This window comes from Papilio xuthus, unplaced genomic scaffold, assembly GCF_000836235.2.
Source record: "Papilio xuthus unplaced genomic scaffold, Pxut_1.1 DF826159.1, whole genome shotgun sequence".
NCBI classification, from domain to species: Eukaryota; Metazoa; Arthropoda; class Insecta; order Lepidoptera; family Papilionidae; genus Papilio; species Papilio xuthus.
The window spans coordinates 3,084,915-3,103,357 of record NW_013532490.1 but is presented as its reverse complement, the minus strand read 5'-3'; the positions used below and the strand labels follow the sequence as shown (position 1 = coordinate 3,103,357).

The 18,443-nt window shown below is 34.2% G+C and overlaps 1 protein-coding gene across 1 annotated transcript in view; it reads right to left on the bottom strand.

Moving 5' to 3' along the window:
* The window catches only part of siz (Brefeldin-resistant Arf-GEF family protein schizo), a 108,209-nt gene that overhangs the window by 56,473 nt on the left and 33,293 nt on the right, over positions 1-18,443 (bottom strand). The window contains exon 2 of the mRNA XM_013319214.1: positions 1,419-1,755. Within this exon, the coding sequence (XP_013174668.1) occupies positions 1,419-1,567 (149 nt within the window). The 5' untranslated portion in view covers positions 1,568-1,755. The remainder of the gene's footprint in view (positions 1-1,418; positions 1,756-18,443) is intronic.

The window sequence follows — 18,443 nt, the reverse complement described above, 5'->3', positions numbered from 1 at the left end:
TGAAAACCCACGGTAAGTAAGACCTGATATCAGCAAAAGGAACCGTCATTAATTTCCACGTAATTTTGACACGGGTACAGACAAAACGGACAAGTATAACTGATATCAGCATTTTACCCGCATCACAATTTCTTCCCCAACAAATTTATATAATATTCGATTTGCATTTCATCGTGTATAGAATACAGAATAATCTTTTAAGTATAAAACATTGAAAATATTTTTAGACCTTTTATTAAAATTAGTAATTTTAAAAAAGTAGCAACATTTTTATTTAAAAAAATCACTAAACAACTCTTGTTTGTCTCAGTGTAGAACATAATAGAAAACGCCGCCGCTAAACTTTAACTAGGCAGCGCGCTAAAGCGTCTATTCAGTTGATAGTAAGGACCTTATGACGTCAGACGTTAGAGGAACTACGAACAATAGGCTAATGGAGATCTGTGTGGCAAGCGACGAGTGAAAGCCGACGAAAAAGTTTACAAAGTGAAAAACAGAAAAAATCGTCTTGGCTCTATAACATCACTGGGTATCGCCTGAGACTTCTTTCTCGTGTCATAAAAAAAATGAATTAGGCAACGCACTACTTCAAGCTATAATCAATATCTGTACCAAATTTAATCTTCCGTTTAGTCATTCTGAAGCTCCTTGGTATTAAAAATCCATAAATAATCCTAAGTATGACGAAAGACAAATATTGTACTAGATTATATAATCATTTTAATATTCATCTTCAGAAAATAAAGCTCGTTTTCAAAGCAAACATAAAAGGTCATAAAATTTTCTTCGTGGATATAAAAGAAGACATCTAAACAAGAATATTAAGCAAAAGTAACTCTAAAAGATTATGTTTACTGTCAAGATGTCACTCCTTCTATCCCAGTCAGGGTAGAGTTTAGAGCACTGGATTACCTGTCACTTCGGGATTATAACAAAAGTGTAAAGCAACAGAGATTTTAAAACAATTTTATGAAATTTAAAATGAAAAATTAGAATCCGCAAGCTCAGATACCTTAAGAATATTTATCATTAATTTTACATACTAAAAACATTTTCCTATAGCCTTTGTTATTATGGCAAAAAGCGTGTGTCTTGCACCAGTCGTAAACCGTGACGGGATGGGGCCCGTCTGTCTGTCGAGCTTTTGAAAGGGCTCAAGACGTAGGGTCCGCTTTGTTCATTCTAAAACCGTTTTATATGTGACGTATATGTGGCAGCTTGTCGTGTTTATATCATCGGTTGAAATAAACAAGTGTGTTCATAACCATTTTCCTAACTACGTTATATTTATTACATAATACGTGAAACAAACTACATGAGTTATTTTGTAAATATAAATACTAGCAGATAAAGCGACAGAATAAGTCTATAATAGTTCAAAAACTGTTAAAATAAAAAAAATCATACAAAGTTCTTACCCGTCATCTTGCAGTTGCTTCAGCTCGCTGAGCTCAAGCTCCCGTCGCAAGTTAGAGACCTCGCATAGCAGCATGTCCCTCTCCGCTGACACCTTCTCCAGCTCCGCCCGCAACTGGACCACTTCGTTGGTCAAATCCATAGTCGCCATCGTCGACTATCGATAAACACAACTATCGACACTTGACATCACTGGTTACGGTCACGCGCGGCGCACACGACACAACACACGCACATTTTATATTCACATTCGAAACTTACACTACGATATTAGTGATGGGGATATTTTATCGATAATTTCACCGTCTCGCCTCCATGCTCACGCTACATCGTAGGAATCTGAAACAATAAATCAATACGTTAGTAGTGAAGCGAAACGCGTGCACTCTGAATGAGAATTCGGAATATTTTCCTTATAAACCGATATTTACTTGAGTAGGAAAACAGAAACATGAGCGCTATAATAATAATAGACGTTTATTCGTTTTTTGACTATCGTGAATTATATTATAATACTAGGTGTCTCCACGACTCTATCCTTACACAATTAAAAAAAAACTTAATTAGCAGCCTATGCGTTCTTCCGGACTGTGTTCTACATCTATGCCGAATTTATGCAAGAATCGTGCAGTCGTTCTGGAGATACTTTCAAACAAACATCCATCACGTCCATATAAATATTCGCATCTATAATATTATTAAAAAACAAGATTTAGGTGATAAAAGTTTTTAGTAAAAACCGAGTTAGCAACATTATGTTTTTGTGCAAATATTTAGTTAGTGTAAACCGACGATTTTAATATTAAACTATATTTTCGCTAATACCGCAAAACAGAACCAATCATATACTAATACTCATTATGTATGAGTCAGGCGGCCTTGTCACACCGCTTTTGTCTTCGAAGCTGTCACTATATAAGTTGCAAAGATAACACAATGCGGAACCATGCGACTACCGATTTAGTGCCACCTAACAATTAGCTAAGGCTACGAGTATGTTGCTAAGGTGATAATAATATTAATAATACAATGACGCATAGAACACGTGGTTTGTTAAGTTATGGTTGTTTTTAAACGAACTCTAATGAATTAAAATAGTGGCACTAATTGCATTAACCTAAATATCCCTTAGAAAACATGAATATATTATAATTTTTTATATAAAATTCTTTCTCTCTGGTCATGTTACCGATTTTTATGATTTATTTTTTTTTTAATCCCGCGCGGACAAAGTCGTAGGCGACTGCTAGTATAATGTATATCACAATACTAGCTGTCGCTCGCGACTCCGTCTGCGTGGATATATAAAAAGTTTAATTAGTGTAGCCCATTCATCTAAACATTCGCATTTATATTATTAGTAAGTTAAATAAAAAGCAGCTCTTAAAGGCTTAAATTCGAAAAAAACGAATAAATGGTATCCTATGTTCGTCTCCTGGCTCTAAGCTACCTTCTCACCAATTTTCAACCATACCGGTAAAGCCGTTCTTGAGTTATAAATAGTGTAACTAACACGACTTTCTTTTATATACATATATATAGAAGATAACTAGAGGCAGTAAGATTAATATCAAAGAAGTCGTGTTGTGATTACAGTCATGTATACCAAATTGGGTTACTCATAATTCCGTCACGTTACAATCAATCATGGTTGCCGAGTAGGGATGTACCCGGTGTATTTCTTCAACCGAAACTCGATATCGCACCAGTTAAATCCGGTGTATCCACAAACTCGCGTTCCACTCTGCACTGCGGATAGATTACTCAGTAACATTAAGTCTCAGGTTATATGTGCATTGTTTTACTAATGAAGACTCGATTCGGAAGTAAAGGAAAATGGATTTTAAAAACATGCCATTAAAGACTTTTTTGGACCAAGTTCCACACGAGAAGGGATACAACTTATTGGATCGGTCGCTTCCCTATTTTATTAATTTCAGGTGACCGCTTACTTGACCCTTCCAGCTTTTAAAGATAAGAGGAGAGGTTCTAACAAAAATTGACACTGCCATGCAACGAAACACTTTTCTATACGTATTCTTTAAGATTGTGGTAAGGTGGAACAAGCCATACTTTTTACATCAAATCTTCCTAATATTATATATAAATCCAAATGTTTAGATGGATGTATGGATGTTTATTTAAAGGTATCTCCAGATCGGCTGAATGGATCTCGATTAAATTTGGAGTACATGTAGAACATAGCCTGGAAGAACACATAGGCTACTAAGAGTCGCGAGCGATAAAGTAGTAGCGGTAGTATAAAGTACAATAAAACCAATTTCAAACATAATAAAACCATGTCTTACAAATCAATCTTACAACAAGGAAGGTTAGTGAAGTTCCTGTATAACTTAGCCTTCATTGTTTAACGCAATGAATGGATGTAGAATTAAAAACAATTGGTGACAAATTGTCAGATTTTACGATTACTGCGGTTCATTTAACAATAGCCACTATTAACGTATTAGTAGACGCTAGATTAAATGACAAAGAACTTTGACCTTGAGCAATATTTTCAATTAATTAATTAAATTTCGTCTTACTTCTTACTAATTACATAAATGCGAATGACGGATGGTTTCACCACAACGGCTAAATATTTCGCTGAAATTTGATATAGATGTAGAACATGGTCGGGAAGAAGGCTTAGGCTACTAATTAAGTTTATTTAAAAACAACGCGCAAACAGAGTCGCGGACGAGAGCTTATTTTTGATAAATTTTCATTTTAAACAGCTAAGGATGCTATTGCGTTTATAATCAAATTATTAGTTGACGATAACTTAATTGAGGTGGAGGGGCTGGAGGGTTGTAGGGTGTCGGTTAAAGCGTTAATTAGCTTAAGATCTAAGTCGTTGTAAAACATGAAGTTGTCGTTCTCTTAATATTCAATACGTGATGAATTTCAATAAACAGGGTTTCGCTACTTAATTGATTCCAATTATTGACAATGTTAGTTAAATTATATTATTAAATTATATAAATTACTCTAGTTATTTCAGATAAAAGACTATTTCCACCACACTGTTTTGCCTCTAACATTTTTTGCATGCCTTCTCCCTAGTCAAATCAACATCGATCAATTGAATATTACAGGTGGCGCCATCTATGAATGATCTACCGCAATGACAACGTATGTGATAAGTTTGCGCGCTAATTTTAGATCTTTATATAAAATAATAATAGATGTCGCTAGTTGTCGTTATAATGGAAATCGTTCATGTAACTTGACCTCACTAGCTGTCGCCCGCGACTCTGTCTGCGGGGAAATAAAAAAAAACTTAATTAGTAGCCTATTTTTTCCTTCCAGATTATGTTCTACATCTATGCCAAATTTCAGCGAGATCCATGCAGCCGTTATGATACTTTCTAACAAACATCCATACAACCATCGAACAATACATCCAAACATTCGCATTTATAATATATTATTAGTAATAAATAATATTATAAAATGAGATATTGTTATTTTTAAATCCCGCAGGCATGATAGAATCTATTATAATATCGATTGAGTATAAAACGCCTAGATAAGGCTTAGCGGGATTATAACATTAATCATTATTAATATCATGATGTTTACACAGCGACTTTACTACGATTACGTGATATGAACGCGATTTTATAAGGATTACCATCGACATCGACGATTTTCTATTCTAAAATCCTGTAGTAATCCTGTTTAACTAAAGCTTAAAGACTTTGGATTTTGTGTCTAATTCATCGTTGGTTTCTGAGACCAAAATCTCTGTATAACACATATCATCATTCCTGTCATTATCTTAGACAAAACAGAAATTGGTCTTAGAACCCCACGATAAGTCAACAATAATGCCACTATACTGTAGTTTACAAACAGTAATACACTTAATAATTACTCATGTAGTTCAACATGAATATAGCAAGTCTTACTTGATTTCATTAATAAAGATTTCGTAACTACGCCAATGTCATCTTACTAATATTATAAATGCGAATGTTTAGATGGATGGATGTTTGAAGATATCTCCGAAACATCTCAACAGATTTTGATGAAATTTAGCACACATATAGAACATAGTCTGGGAGGACACATAGGCAACTAATCAAGTTTTTTTTTATTTTTACACGCGAGCGGAGCCGCGGGGGCCCTAGTTATGAATATTTAAAAAATGTTTTGATCTTATCAGTAAAACGATTTTCATTTCTCAATGCACACATGCTCTTTAACTTACTGACGCAACTGAAATAATGATTATAATCTATTAAAGTTTTTAATGCAAAAAAAAACAAATGAAATGGAATGTAAAGATAGAATTTGGTTAGTTGAACGCTTAAACGTGCCGCATCGATTCGTTTCGTCGAAGCGATAAAAGTTCGTAGTCCCGCTCCAGAATATCACATAGTTTAACAGTGTTTACGTTACGGGATTGGGAAGCGGAATTGCGAGGGCCGGACCTATTTTCTCCCGTACCTGCTAGCTGTAAATGAAAGTTTTTAATTGATCAGTGCCGACTGGCGGTATTCGATTTAATCAAGCCCGTCTGCTTGACTGCGAACTCTGTAGAGTTTTTCTTTTTATATCATCCATTGCAAGGCAATCTTTGAAAAATTACTCATTAAGCTGATTTTCTATTTTATCATTTACATAGCTGTCGCCCGCGACTTCATCCGCAAGGAATATAAATAGCAAATACCCTTTGAGTTCTTTCAGATTATATTCTATATATATGCCAGCCAGCCGGTCTGGAGATACCTTCACACATCCATCAAAACATTCGCATTTATAATATTAGTAAGATAAGAAGTAAGATTTATAACTTTGGTGTAGATAAATTTATAAGTAAAGGTATAAACATAACTCCATGCTTGCCAAAGTTGTATTATACGTCTGTTAGTTTATATTAGTTTCGTTGCTAGTTAGACTGAAGCATGTTTTGTATAAAAGTTTAACAGCCGTCGCCATAAAATGTCTATTTAATGGTAGACCGATGGGTTTTATATCGGGTCAACTGTTGTCTCGAACAAACGGGGAGTTCTCATTTATTTTCGAATCAATCAATGCTTCGAATGTTTTCATTGGTTTATTTTAGTGCACCACTTTAGTTTATACTATTTATATTGTGATTTTTTTTTAATATAATACATTCACAACCACCACGACCTAAAGAAAGTCCACAGTAATTAAGAGACTATAATTTACAAGGATTGTATTTTCACGATATAACATTTGAAGAAAGACAAACACGTTTTAATGATTTTAAAGACTTTCAAATTGGGACAATTAAAACTAGAATAAAGGCTATTATGTACTTATTTGTACAAGCTACATAGAAATAAATTTTTCATATCATATCTAATGCCGTCGTGTCTTATGACGTCACAGATCCAACTCCTAGGCTACATCGTAAAGTTACACGTATAATATACAGTTGTATACATTGTAGTTGTATACGTATACAACGTACAAACTGTACTGCGTGTCTGTTTAATGGTGTCGCAGTTGTCTGGCGGCTCGCAAATCGAGAGTGAAAACGCTGTTAAATTACAACCATCATCCTTTATGCATGCCGTTAAGTGTAGGGTGACAACACTACAGATGTTAACAACTAAATTATTACTGGAAAAGTTCAGGCTTACGTCTTCAAATATTGACTCTGCAAAAGTTTTTCATACGTTTGAGTCATTTGGGTTAATTCTTTTTACTAAAGTACAGAAGTGAATTTTGTATTACAATTTCAAATATTCTGTGACTATCCATTGCTATTATATTGCAAACTTTGTTGTAAATAACATGCTCGTTTTAGTTTGTACCTAAACGACCGAATAATTTCACTAATTTATTTCATGTCAAAATTAATGCAGTGAAACACGAAATTGTGGCATAATTTGGATGCCGTTTATATTTCGTTAAACACAATTATTCAGTTAGTTAGTCACATGGTCTAAAACTAATTTGTGCCTGCACCTGATAATGTTTATTAATTCATTATTCGTAGAATTATGGAAGTTACTTTCAATGTTTTTCAGATATTTTTATATCTGAAAAACATAGAAAATAAAAAAAATACGTACATAAGTCTTCAATAATAACATACTTTATTTACAAGAATAGGAACCACTATTCAAAGACCCTTCAAACAAGATGTATTACCACAAAAACATAGTCATTAGGCACTTTTTAGTTAAACATATGTTTAAATTCTTAGCACCGATGATTGATAATATGGACGTCAACGTTGTATGTTTCACCACAAATATGTATTACGACACTGTTGCGGAATTAAAAAACTTAATTAGTATGCGTTCTTCCAGGCTATGTTCTAAATATATGCTAAACTTCAGCGAGATTCGCGCAGCCGCTCTGGAGATACCTTCTAACAAACATCCATCCATCTAAACATTCGCATTTATAATTTTAGTAAGAATAGCCCGAATTTTACAAGCCTACGCATAATATCTCAAAAGTCATGATTTGTCAAAAAAACTACGCCGGGCGCTAGTCTCGGTATAAAACAGTTGACGTATATTTAAGCTAAAATGTATTTGAAACACTAAGTTTTTATAAGTAAGCTTCTAAATGTTAGAATCTAAATACAAAGTAAATAGTAGGTGTATCTAACAAAACTAGATGAGATAAAACAGTTTAAAAAGCAACAACTATATCCCAAGACAAACGTCTAAGATAGCGGCCCCCACGCACTGAGGTACTTTTACTCGCATTCCTTAAACGTGCGCGCGCATTTTCACCCGACGCTCGCGGCATACCAAAAGACGGTCTAGCGATGGCGCCTATCTACGTGTCTTATGGGAGAGACCAGAGATTCTCAAACATTATTCTCGCAAGCTTTTCAAAATTCTCGCAAGAGTCAATAGTCTAATGGTTAAGGGTACGGATTTCCGATCACGAGGTCGGGGGTTCGAATACCGCCATTCGACTATTGTCGTAAACCATATCCTAGCACAAGCCTAGAGCTTAGTTGGAATGGTAAAACAAATATTAGTAAATTAACAAAAAGAATTGCTGTAGTGAACTATTGAACCCTCAAATTTATTTTTCGGTTATCCTTATTTTGTAATATAAGGTGACAGGCCGCCGTTTAAACTTGCCGAAATTGGGCCATTGTAACTAAATATGTCATTGCGGAGTCTACCACTGTTAAATCTTACACCACAGCTAAGTCTTCTGTTAACCCCAGATGTACTCTTAAACCACTTTGGGAATCACTGATACAGAGCGATTGAATCTTACTTCTTACTAATCTTACTAATATTATAAATGCGAATGTTTAGATGGATGGATGGATGTGTGTTTAAAGGTATCTCTGGAACGGCTGAACGGATCTCGATGAAATTTGGCACATATATAGAACATAGTCTAGAAAAATATATAGGCTATTAATTATCTTTTTTTTTAATTCCCCGCGGACGGAGTCGCGGGCGACAGCTATATTTAATATATGTAGAGCTACCGAATCGCTTGTAGAGTTGATGTTTCAACTTTATACCTAAATATGACATTGAAATGTTTTGTAAAACTGTCTGCAATTGATTTACAAAGGCTACGTGTACTATAATCCTATAAAGTCTCAACACGCGTAACGTAATGGGTTGTAAAAACGATATCGCAACATATAAATTAATTAATCAGCCTTATCGTGACTAGCAAGCACTAATTACTCGTTAGTGTTCATGGGACTAAACACCTTTAAACCTTTAAACGAGCAAAAATAAAGTTCTTTTGAGTGTAAAATTTTCACAAGTTGCAACAAAGAACTAATGATCATAAAATGTAAATTTGTAGTTGAAATATATTTACTATATTGTTTCAAAACGAAAAAAAAACAGTTGAAGTATGTAAAAGGGGATGCATCTGAAGGGAAAATATTATCTTCTTCCTCCGTCGATGAAATGTAGGCAACACAACGGTCGCTTCGCTATTTCAGCGATTACAGGTGGCCGCGCGCTCGCTTGCCACCTTATAATATAGAAAAACGCCCTATTATACTCTGAAGGTTAATCTTTGAACACTTTTCGTGCGCGTTAGTTATTTGCTAAAGTACATAATATTATGCAAAATTAATCATCATCGTTAACACTGTAATCTAGGCCAGTAGAATGACATTGGCCCGATGCCCTTCGCTTTGTGCTGAGTAATCTGAAAGTTAATTTGCATAACTTAAATGGTTTAGACATTGGTAAGGTAGAAGCAATTAGACACTTCTAATGTCCACACATCCTATCGTGTGGATAGATAGAAGCGAGGTGTACACGCCTGTTATAGTTTACTTTAATTAAAATTATATTTACAATTGCATTGTTCGTAATGCAAGCGCTTCTATTACTAAATAAGTATAGTGGGGGAATGCATCCGTTGCTTGAGGCGCTATCAGCTAGTTATCAAAGGGCCACGAGCGTGTTTATTAGTAAATATCTGGTTTAAAAGATCTGGTAAGCAAGTGGTCTGGTAAGTAGATAAGCAATTAAGTTGATTAAGTAAAGGTGATGTAACTTGAACTTAGCTTTTCTTTCTGTGTTCAGAGGTGCTATATGGAAATAAGAATAAAGGTAAGTTTAAAAACTATTGAATAGTTCACAAAGTATAAGATTACTATTAAATAGTATTTAAACAATATTTAGTGACATATGCGAGACTTAAGAGACGAGACATTAAGATTAATGTAGATTTTACACAATATCAGTAATAAACAATTCCAATTAATTTAATTTTATATATTATATATGCAACTTGGCAATCTGCCTCTGCAGCCTTCAACCCACGTACTCAAGTATTCCACGAAACATGTACATGGCACACTTGGACGCGGCCAGTGTTGGGTTGTCGGGCAGCGAGCCTCTTGGTCCACTTCGCGGCGGCCAGTATTGGGTCGTAATTCAGTGTGCCTCTTGCGTGCTGCATTAGATATGGTTACTTAAACACCATTGTCAGTGTTGGTGTGAAGCGACTCTAATACCGCGTAAATGGCTCAAACGACTTCTTTTTCGTCTCTAAACATTTAAACGTAATAATACAATAAAATCATCGCCATGTCTAAAGAGTTATTCTTTACTTAATATGAGGAGCGAACAAGACTAATACCTACGCTATGAAATGTTCACGGTAATCACAAAGTCAAAACTATTTGATGGCACTATTTGTCTTCAGTAAACATTTGTTAACAAAAATTTCACGTTGATAAGTACAGCTTCGTAATCCGTGGTCTAGAATATTATTTTTATCGTTAAGGAAAATGGATATGATATCTTTTGAGGCAAACTATTTTTCCCTCACCTTTATAAACGTTCATTCATGGCGCCATTTGGCAGACGTAAGAATAACAACATAAAAAGTGTGTATTTAATAAAAAGGAGTAAGGAATTATAATTAAAAGAATTCAGAGTTAAAGACGTGAAAACGAATTAAAAAGAAGAAATATGTTTAAAATACTGACATCAAAGAGCGGGGGCGGGCGGGCCGCCTTTGTGACGTCACAATGAAACAAGAGAGAGTTGTGGAAATAAAACTGAACATTATCAGACAAAAAGGCAGTTATAAATTTCATTGCAGTACACGAAAGACTTTTAGACTACTGTAAATACTGTCTCTACACGATAGACGATTGTTTGTTTTTTTTTTTCACAACATACTAATAATTAGACTCGATATAGGATAAGAGCAGGTTGATGATGATAATGAATAAGACTCGCTATAAAAATTATCGACTAACAGGTTAATTAATGTATAAAATGAATACTTTGTCTCGGTCTGTGATAATTATTATGTCTTCCTGATGTAAGCAGCTTGCTCCTTTGTTTAAACTGAATTTAAAAAACGAAATCATAAAAACATTTACTTTACCTTTAAAAATCAAAAATGTAAAAAACGTTGACGGTAAAACGTTCTGCTAATTCACTTCTACGTTTTTAGAGAGCGACAGTATTAAGAATTAAAAGGGGGAGGTGGAGACGCGATGATCCTCTGTGAAGGGCGTGTAAAAGCATTTGCTGAGTACTGACGTCTTATTAAAAATACGGGATCTCCTTATATAAGAGCCTATTTTTATTAACATGTACCTATAACGTAGAGGAAAATTATTATTAATTTTGAAGATAATTTCGTAAATCTCACAATACCGAATACCGCATAAATTATTGTATATTTATATTACATATATCTACATATCTTAGGCTACTTAAAATGTATTAAAACGGAACTAAAATATTTTGTCCGTATCGCCCAACATCTTAAAAGATTCTTTTTTTTATAATGAAGCATGTTTAGAGTGCAGCTGCAAGTAACATATTGTACCTAATACTTTATTCAAATTAACAGTGGAACATGTCTAAAATCATGATTGTGAGACACGCGCGCAATATCTCGGAGAACACGGCAGATGCGCGCGCGCACCTGCCGACAGAATTATTTGTAAGTTATATTACTTAGCTTGGTAGTTATAAACATGCATCTTTTAAATATTAAGAACCTTTATTTGCTTTGTATAAATATTGTAAAAATAGATCACAAAACATTAGCGAAATGTGTTAAAGAAAACAATGCAAAATCAAATGAATAATTAACCAACAAAGTTGCAAATATCCGTCAAACGAAGCAATAAAACTAAACAGTATCAAGACAAGTTACGCTTACATTAAACACTAACTCAGTGTAAATTACAGACAACAGAATAGACACACCGTACATATACAATCCAACAACTTAACTCGGCTAAATTAATTAACTAAGAAAGGGGAAGAGTAATCGCAAACAATGAAAGATGGGGTGAGCCCGAACAATAGAGTAGCAGACAACATTCATCAAGACACAAGCTCCGAAAATGATCAACTTTATTAGGCCACTGAGTACAACTCTATTGACGCCTCGCGTTCATCCTACTTATATTACACAAACACTCCAATAGTTATAAAATCAGAATAAAAAAAAATATTAAGACCTATATCTGTAATCTGGTGCTCCGTCTGCTGCGAACTATTTTTATGTTTCGCGAGAGAACATTTTAAATAAGGCTGTGTGTCTGTTAACATAGTACTATTCTTTGAAATTGAAATGCACGCAAGAAATATGAGGTTCGTCTGAAAAATAAAAAACCATCTCAATCTCCATGTTGCTATTCCAAGAGGCTTTCTTTTGATATTGCGGAAAAATATTAAGGAACATGTAGCATTTATTTCACAGGAAATAGCTATTTCCTACATTTCCAACAATCTTTTCAAATAATAGGAAGTCATGATATTTGAGTTATACAAACAAATTTTCAAATCGGAGCACCAGAAGCGGAGTTACGCGGCAATACACATAAAAAATAACTTTCAGAATTGATAACCTCCTTCTTTTTGAAGTCGGCTAAAAAGCAGCAACATTGCAGTTACTTAAATTATATTATAATTGTTATTTGTATAAAATATAAAACGAAATATATTATAATTATAACACTAACGTATGGATAGGACCTAACTCTAAAGGTCAGTACACACTACGGCGTCACAACAGGCCCGTTACCGGCACCCCAGTAAGCGATTACGCAATGTACCATGTGGCTGGAGAAACGCGCAACAAGCTAACTGCGCCGGTACATACCACAGAGAATCAATAACCAAGATATTGCACAGGGACACGGTCAAGAGCAAACTGTTAACACACCGCACGGTATAAGTTACGTAACGTTCGTTACGAACGCTGCAGTGTGACCTGACCTTAATGCATTCCTGGTAATTTTCTCGCAAGTAAATAGCGTTTGACTGAAATAAATTTAAAACACGTGTATCACGAAGCGAAGAAATTAAATTTTAAATTGCATGCGCTTAAAAACTGTTTGCTCATATTAATTAAAATCCCTAAAGATAGTTATAGCTAGCAACTTATCGTAATTTAATTAGTAAGTCGGAGATGAAAGTGAATATGAAATCTTATACAATAAGAGCATAATTATAAAAAAAGTAACGTATAAGACATAATATGTCATTGCTTATGAGATCCAGTATTTACTGCGGATTAATATAAAAAAAAATGTGTAGGTATGTTTTTAATTTAATTATGCATAAACATTCGATCAACTAAAAACTAAAATAAATCCACAATGCATTGTGTCTCATTTACCAATTCCATGATCATTACTATCATTAACATCTCTTCTGTTTAAAATACTTTGCAACATAAACATTCTTTCATCTGAATATTTTTATTAGCATATAACATGTTTAAAATAAACTCTTGAGTGAATAGTTGTCGTGTTTTGCTTGTAAAGGCGGAGAACGGCCGTCAGTTTTTCAATATAACACGTAAGTACCGTGTCGGACTGACATGCTGGGAAAATGCATGTCGATCAAGCGTCACGTCACTATAACGTGATAACGCGGCGTTGCTCGCATGTCGAATCACTCACAACTCCGACGGCCCGTGCGCTACAAGTGATCGAATAGGAATGGTTCGATAGATTTAATTTTATCGATGTTTTTTAGACAATTTGAAGACAGACACTTTATAAAACAACAAACTAGATTTACTTTCAACTGTCATATTGCGAATCTCAAACGTAACAAATGGTAGGAAAAAACAGCGATATTTTTAAGAAAAACCTGTACTATTTTATTCACATTGGGGTCACAGAAATAATATTTTGTGTTAAAATTTTTTTCGAGTACTGCTCCAAATCTCAAAATGTAATACAACTGTCGGCTTATGTAGAATTATACTTTACTTTTAACGCAATTTTCAGTACAATGTTAATTGAAAAAAAATTAAATAATCCCACGCTTTTATAGCACACACATAATTAGGTCATATTTAAACTTTACACATTTTGATTGAAAATGAAAAAATCGTACACTCGATCTTTATAAAACAAACATTGTCTTAGTTTCACTGCTATATGTAAACTCCCACATTGTTATCAAGCCCCGAGCTGTATTCTCCAGCTGTTTCGCTTAATTGAAACGTATCATGATAATAACAAAGCTTAGTAGGTATGTTTTATACAAAGAATAAAAATAATAACCTAAATATAAATAAAAAAACAACTGCCTGTATTAAACACCTTCGAGTAGTAGCGGCAATAGGGTAGGGGGAGTCGGGGCGTTAGACCAGAGCGTCGGGCGTAAGGGGTCGCCGCAGGCGCCAGAGTCGTATAATAGGGGGCGCCTCTGTGCCTAAGAAATCCTACCTTTGAAAAATTTTCCCCAACACCAAAAAAAAGTGGGCGCCGCAAAAAATCTCACCAAGGGCGCCGGTAATACTGAAACCGGCCCTGTCTACATATCACAATAGAATGAACATATTATATAAACTTACAAAGTTAAATAAAAACCTACAAAATATCTTACTCTCCTCTAGTTTTCTAATAGGTACAAATTAATTTAGTTAGGTGTTCGGTGCAAGTTAGTCTAATGAACTAAGATCTAAGAGGATCCCCGTCTCGTATAAAAAGCTGTGTAATTAACCGGCTCCTTCGTGAGATGAACAACACGTGATTGAATTTAATGAAGCATCTAGTTGAAAGATGTACCGCAGTGATAATCACCGTATTTTATTTTTAGTTTTATTTTATGGCTGTTGACCACTTTGTGCTCAAAGGCTTTAAGAAATGAAGGACTAGATCCCGAAATTTGTTGCACCGCATAATGTTTACTTGCAATTTCTGAATATTACGAAATAATTTTCCTTTCTTTATTTAAATTCTTGAAACGAGAAATTCGTGAACATTAAAAATTGTTCATTTTATCTTCGATCATAATCATCACTTACTACATTTTATGTCGTAATGATTCTGCGAGACTATAAAATGTTTAAAAAAGCTAAAACATGTCACTGGTTCCAGTTATCCCGTTGAATATTTCACGACTGGTAATTAGGAAACGTCCTGTCTGAATCGCTACATGTAAAGTGACGACCAGTGCCGCATTAACAAAGCTATTTTAAAATATAAAAGGTTTCACAATTTATTGTTGATTTTGTTTTAGTTAAAATTATACGTTATTTTTACCCGTCACAAAAACACTCGTAGTAGACACTTTTCTGTGACTTTTAGGTGTAACCCTGAGCTATTTAAGTATATGCAGTATGAAAACAATATGTCAAAATCCTAAACCTTTATTTAACTACTTAAACACGGTAGCGCCTCTTGCCTGGTAAAACTCTTACTTAAAATTCTAAACACCCAAAGGGCACATTACGAATGAATACGTCCCTTATAGCCTTCGGCCAATAAGCCCGATCAACGATCCAACCTGGGCCGTATTGACTTACCGTATATCCAATTGAATCCGCGCACGAGGATTATCTCAGCATTACAGTAGTTACGGGGATCGAGTTCCGACGCGGATATTACATGTCGACACTGGATTACACTAATGAGATACGAAACATTTTCAATTCAGCTAAACTATGGAAAAAATCGTTTGTTTTGTAATTACATGACTTAATTTAGGACACTAAAATTTTAAGAAATTAAGAAACATAAGCTAAATATAGTCTTGACATATGCGATGAAGAAAGTAAGTAAGATTGAATATGGATGATACAAAGAGGAAGACTAAAGAATGTAAAGATTGATTTCAAACAAAAACCTCAAATTTATTCTAAAATAAAAACTGTTTCATATTCTAAAAACAATTCCATTCACAAACCCAAATACAACAATACTTCTATTCGCGTAGAATGTAATCAAATTCGCGGTGGTAACTTGCCAAGTGCCAACAAAGAGAATGAAAAGAATCAACCGCATACCTGTTCCAATATCAACGATATCCGCAGAGACCGGGCACTAGATTACCTGTCCATTGCACCAACATACCGACCTCACGTATGACCCATATTGGTCCAAGTTTTGACGTATGCAGGTCATCGCTGCACGTTGATTAAAATTTAATCAAGATATAAGAAAAGATTTTAATATTATCGAAGAGAAAATAGCTGAGAAAAGCCAACGAGGAAACTCTGAAAGCGTCAATAAATAAGATTCAGGTACATTATAAATTACCATGCGATTGTCAAGGGCTATAAATTAAGAGTTCGTTTGCGTCAACTCCCTAAGCAAATTTCCCTAGACAAAGTTCTAGTCCTTGTAACCTTGTACAAGGTAGTAGGATTTGTTATTAAAGTTGAGCAACAGTCGCAGAGGCAATTAAAAAGTAGTATCCAGTAATGGGCCAGGTGTTCGCAAGGCTGGTGTCGATAATTTGAAAACTTTCATCGAGCTTGAGTTACAGCTGGTTTCCCTTTGCAAAGGGAATATTATTTTATAATTTCTCGTCGACCTTCTAATTACATTGTTTCATTTCTTATAGTATTTGATTGAAGCCGGTGTTACTAAGAAAAGGGCTTAGTTGTGCCAACATTTAAAAGTTAAAATACTTTTTGATGTGATTTAAGAAAAATTTTATTTAACAATAGAAAAATAGGTGAAGATACGACGTGGAGGGTTCATTCTTTAGGCCGTGGTTGAAATGTTCATAACCAATAACGAAGCATACTAGGAGCACATAATAGTGGTTGCTGTCTTGTCCCACGCTGAATACTCGATAGACGTGGAGGTGAGGAACCGTAGCCCTTACTGGTACTACTACTACATAACGTAGCATCACTGGTAACCTACATTATCATCTGATAGATCATTTAAAACTATTCTATGAACTGTACTTACTACTCTAACTCTATTAATAATGACATAAATAACAAAGCTAAGTTAATAAAATAAATAAACAAAATACTAGAAGTATTTGAAAAAGATTTTACCGTCATACAAATTCACATGCCTCGAGCACTTACCGCAAAGTTCAGATCAACATCACAGAGACGCCCCAATAAACTCTACACGTGTTTCATCAACAACATAAACTTAAATTAATATTTTGAACCGTAATGTCATGTGTCAAGGTTCAAAATGATTTGAAACTATATATTTGCATGTTAATAGACGTGACTGTATCGACAGAGCTGAGCGAATAGCCGCAGGGTACCGATTACCTGTCCACTGCACATCTCATGGTTGAAATATTGCATCAATGTTATGGTTACCAAGAGTTTCCACTGTCGCAACATCTGTGCAATAGCATCCAAAAATCCTTATCATTCTCTTTGAAAAGAACAGAGACAGAGAACAGTACACTTTTGCGTAATAGAAGACTTCGGAGTAAGAACAAACTTCTATAGCATTAACGCCTGAGAAAATACAATAGCATGTAAGTAAAGTTGAATTTCAATATACACAAACGTTCCTATAACAAGATAACATAGCGAGGTGAGAGAAAAGTATTCAAATAAAAGACAAAGATCGAACAGAAAGATTTTCTTACAATCTTACTCAAAATAATATAGCAAAATAATTTTAATTCACTATTATACAATAACTGTTTTTTTGTAGATACAGATTTTTGAAAAAGTCACTACACGAAAACAATGAAAAGGAAGAGGCACAGCGACTTCGTGAAATTAGGTAACTTTATCTATTTGAGATACGAAAAGTTGAACTTATTGTATTCTGTGAGCTAATTTTAGACAATAGCGTTAAAAATGTCAGACATCCAACCTCATTTATAATATCAATTATGTTCAGAAAGTATAATATTGAATTTCACAAACACTTTCCCGTAATTTTTGGTATAAAATTCTAAGCTAATAAAACACATTTATTTGAAGATGCAAAAGCTATATAAAAAGCGGCGAAATTAAATACATTTGTCATGTCTAATATAATACGGAATCTAAGGAAAATTTATATCAAATTTTATTACACTGAAGACGACACAATACGACGCAATCGGTATGTAGGGTGCGTTTATTTTTATACCTATACTATTTATAAAAGAGTAGCCATATTTTGTTAAAAAAATATAGGATCAAATGTTAAATACCAGTAAAAAAAATGATTTGGGTGAAAAATGTATAACTTCTCAATAATATTAGTTGCTTATCAACCAAAAGATAAAATAGCTAACATTAAGAAATGTATGTTAACATTGTTGCAATCTGAGTCATACGGTTATTTTAATAATTGATTTTTTAGTAGCAGTCTATTCATATCAAAATAAAAG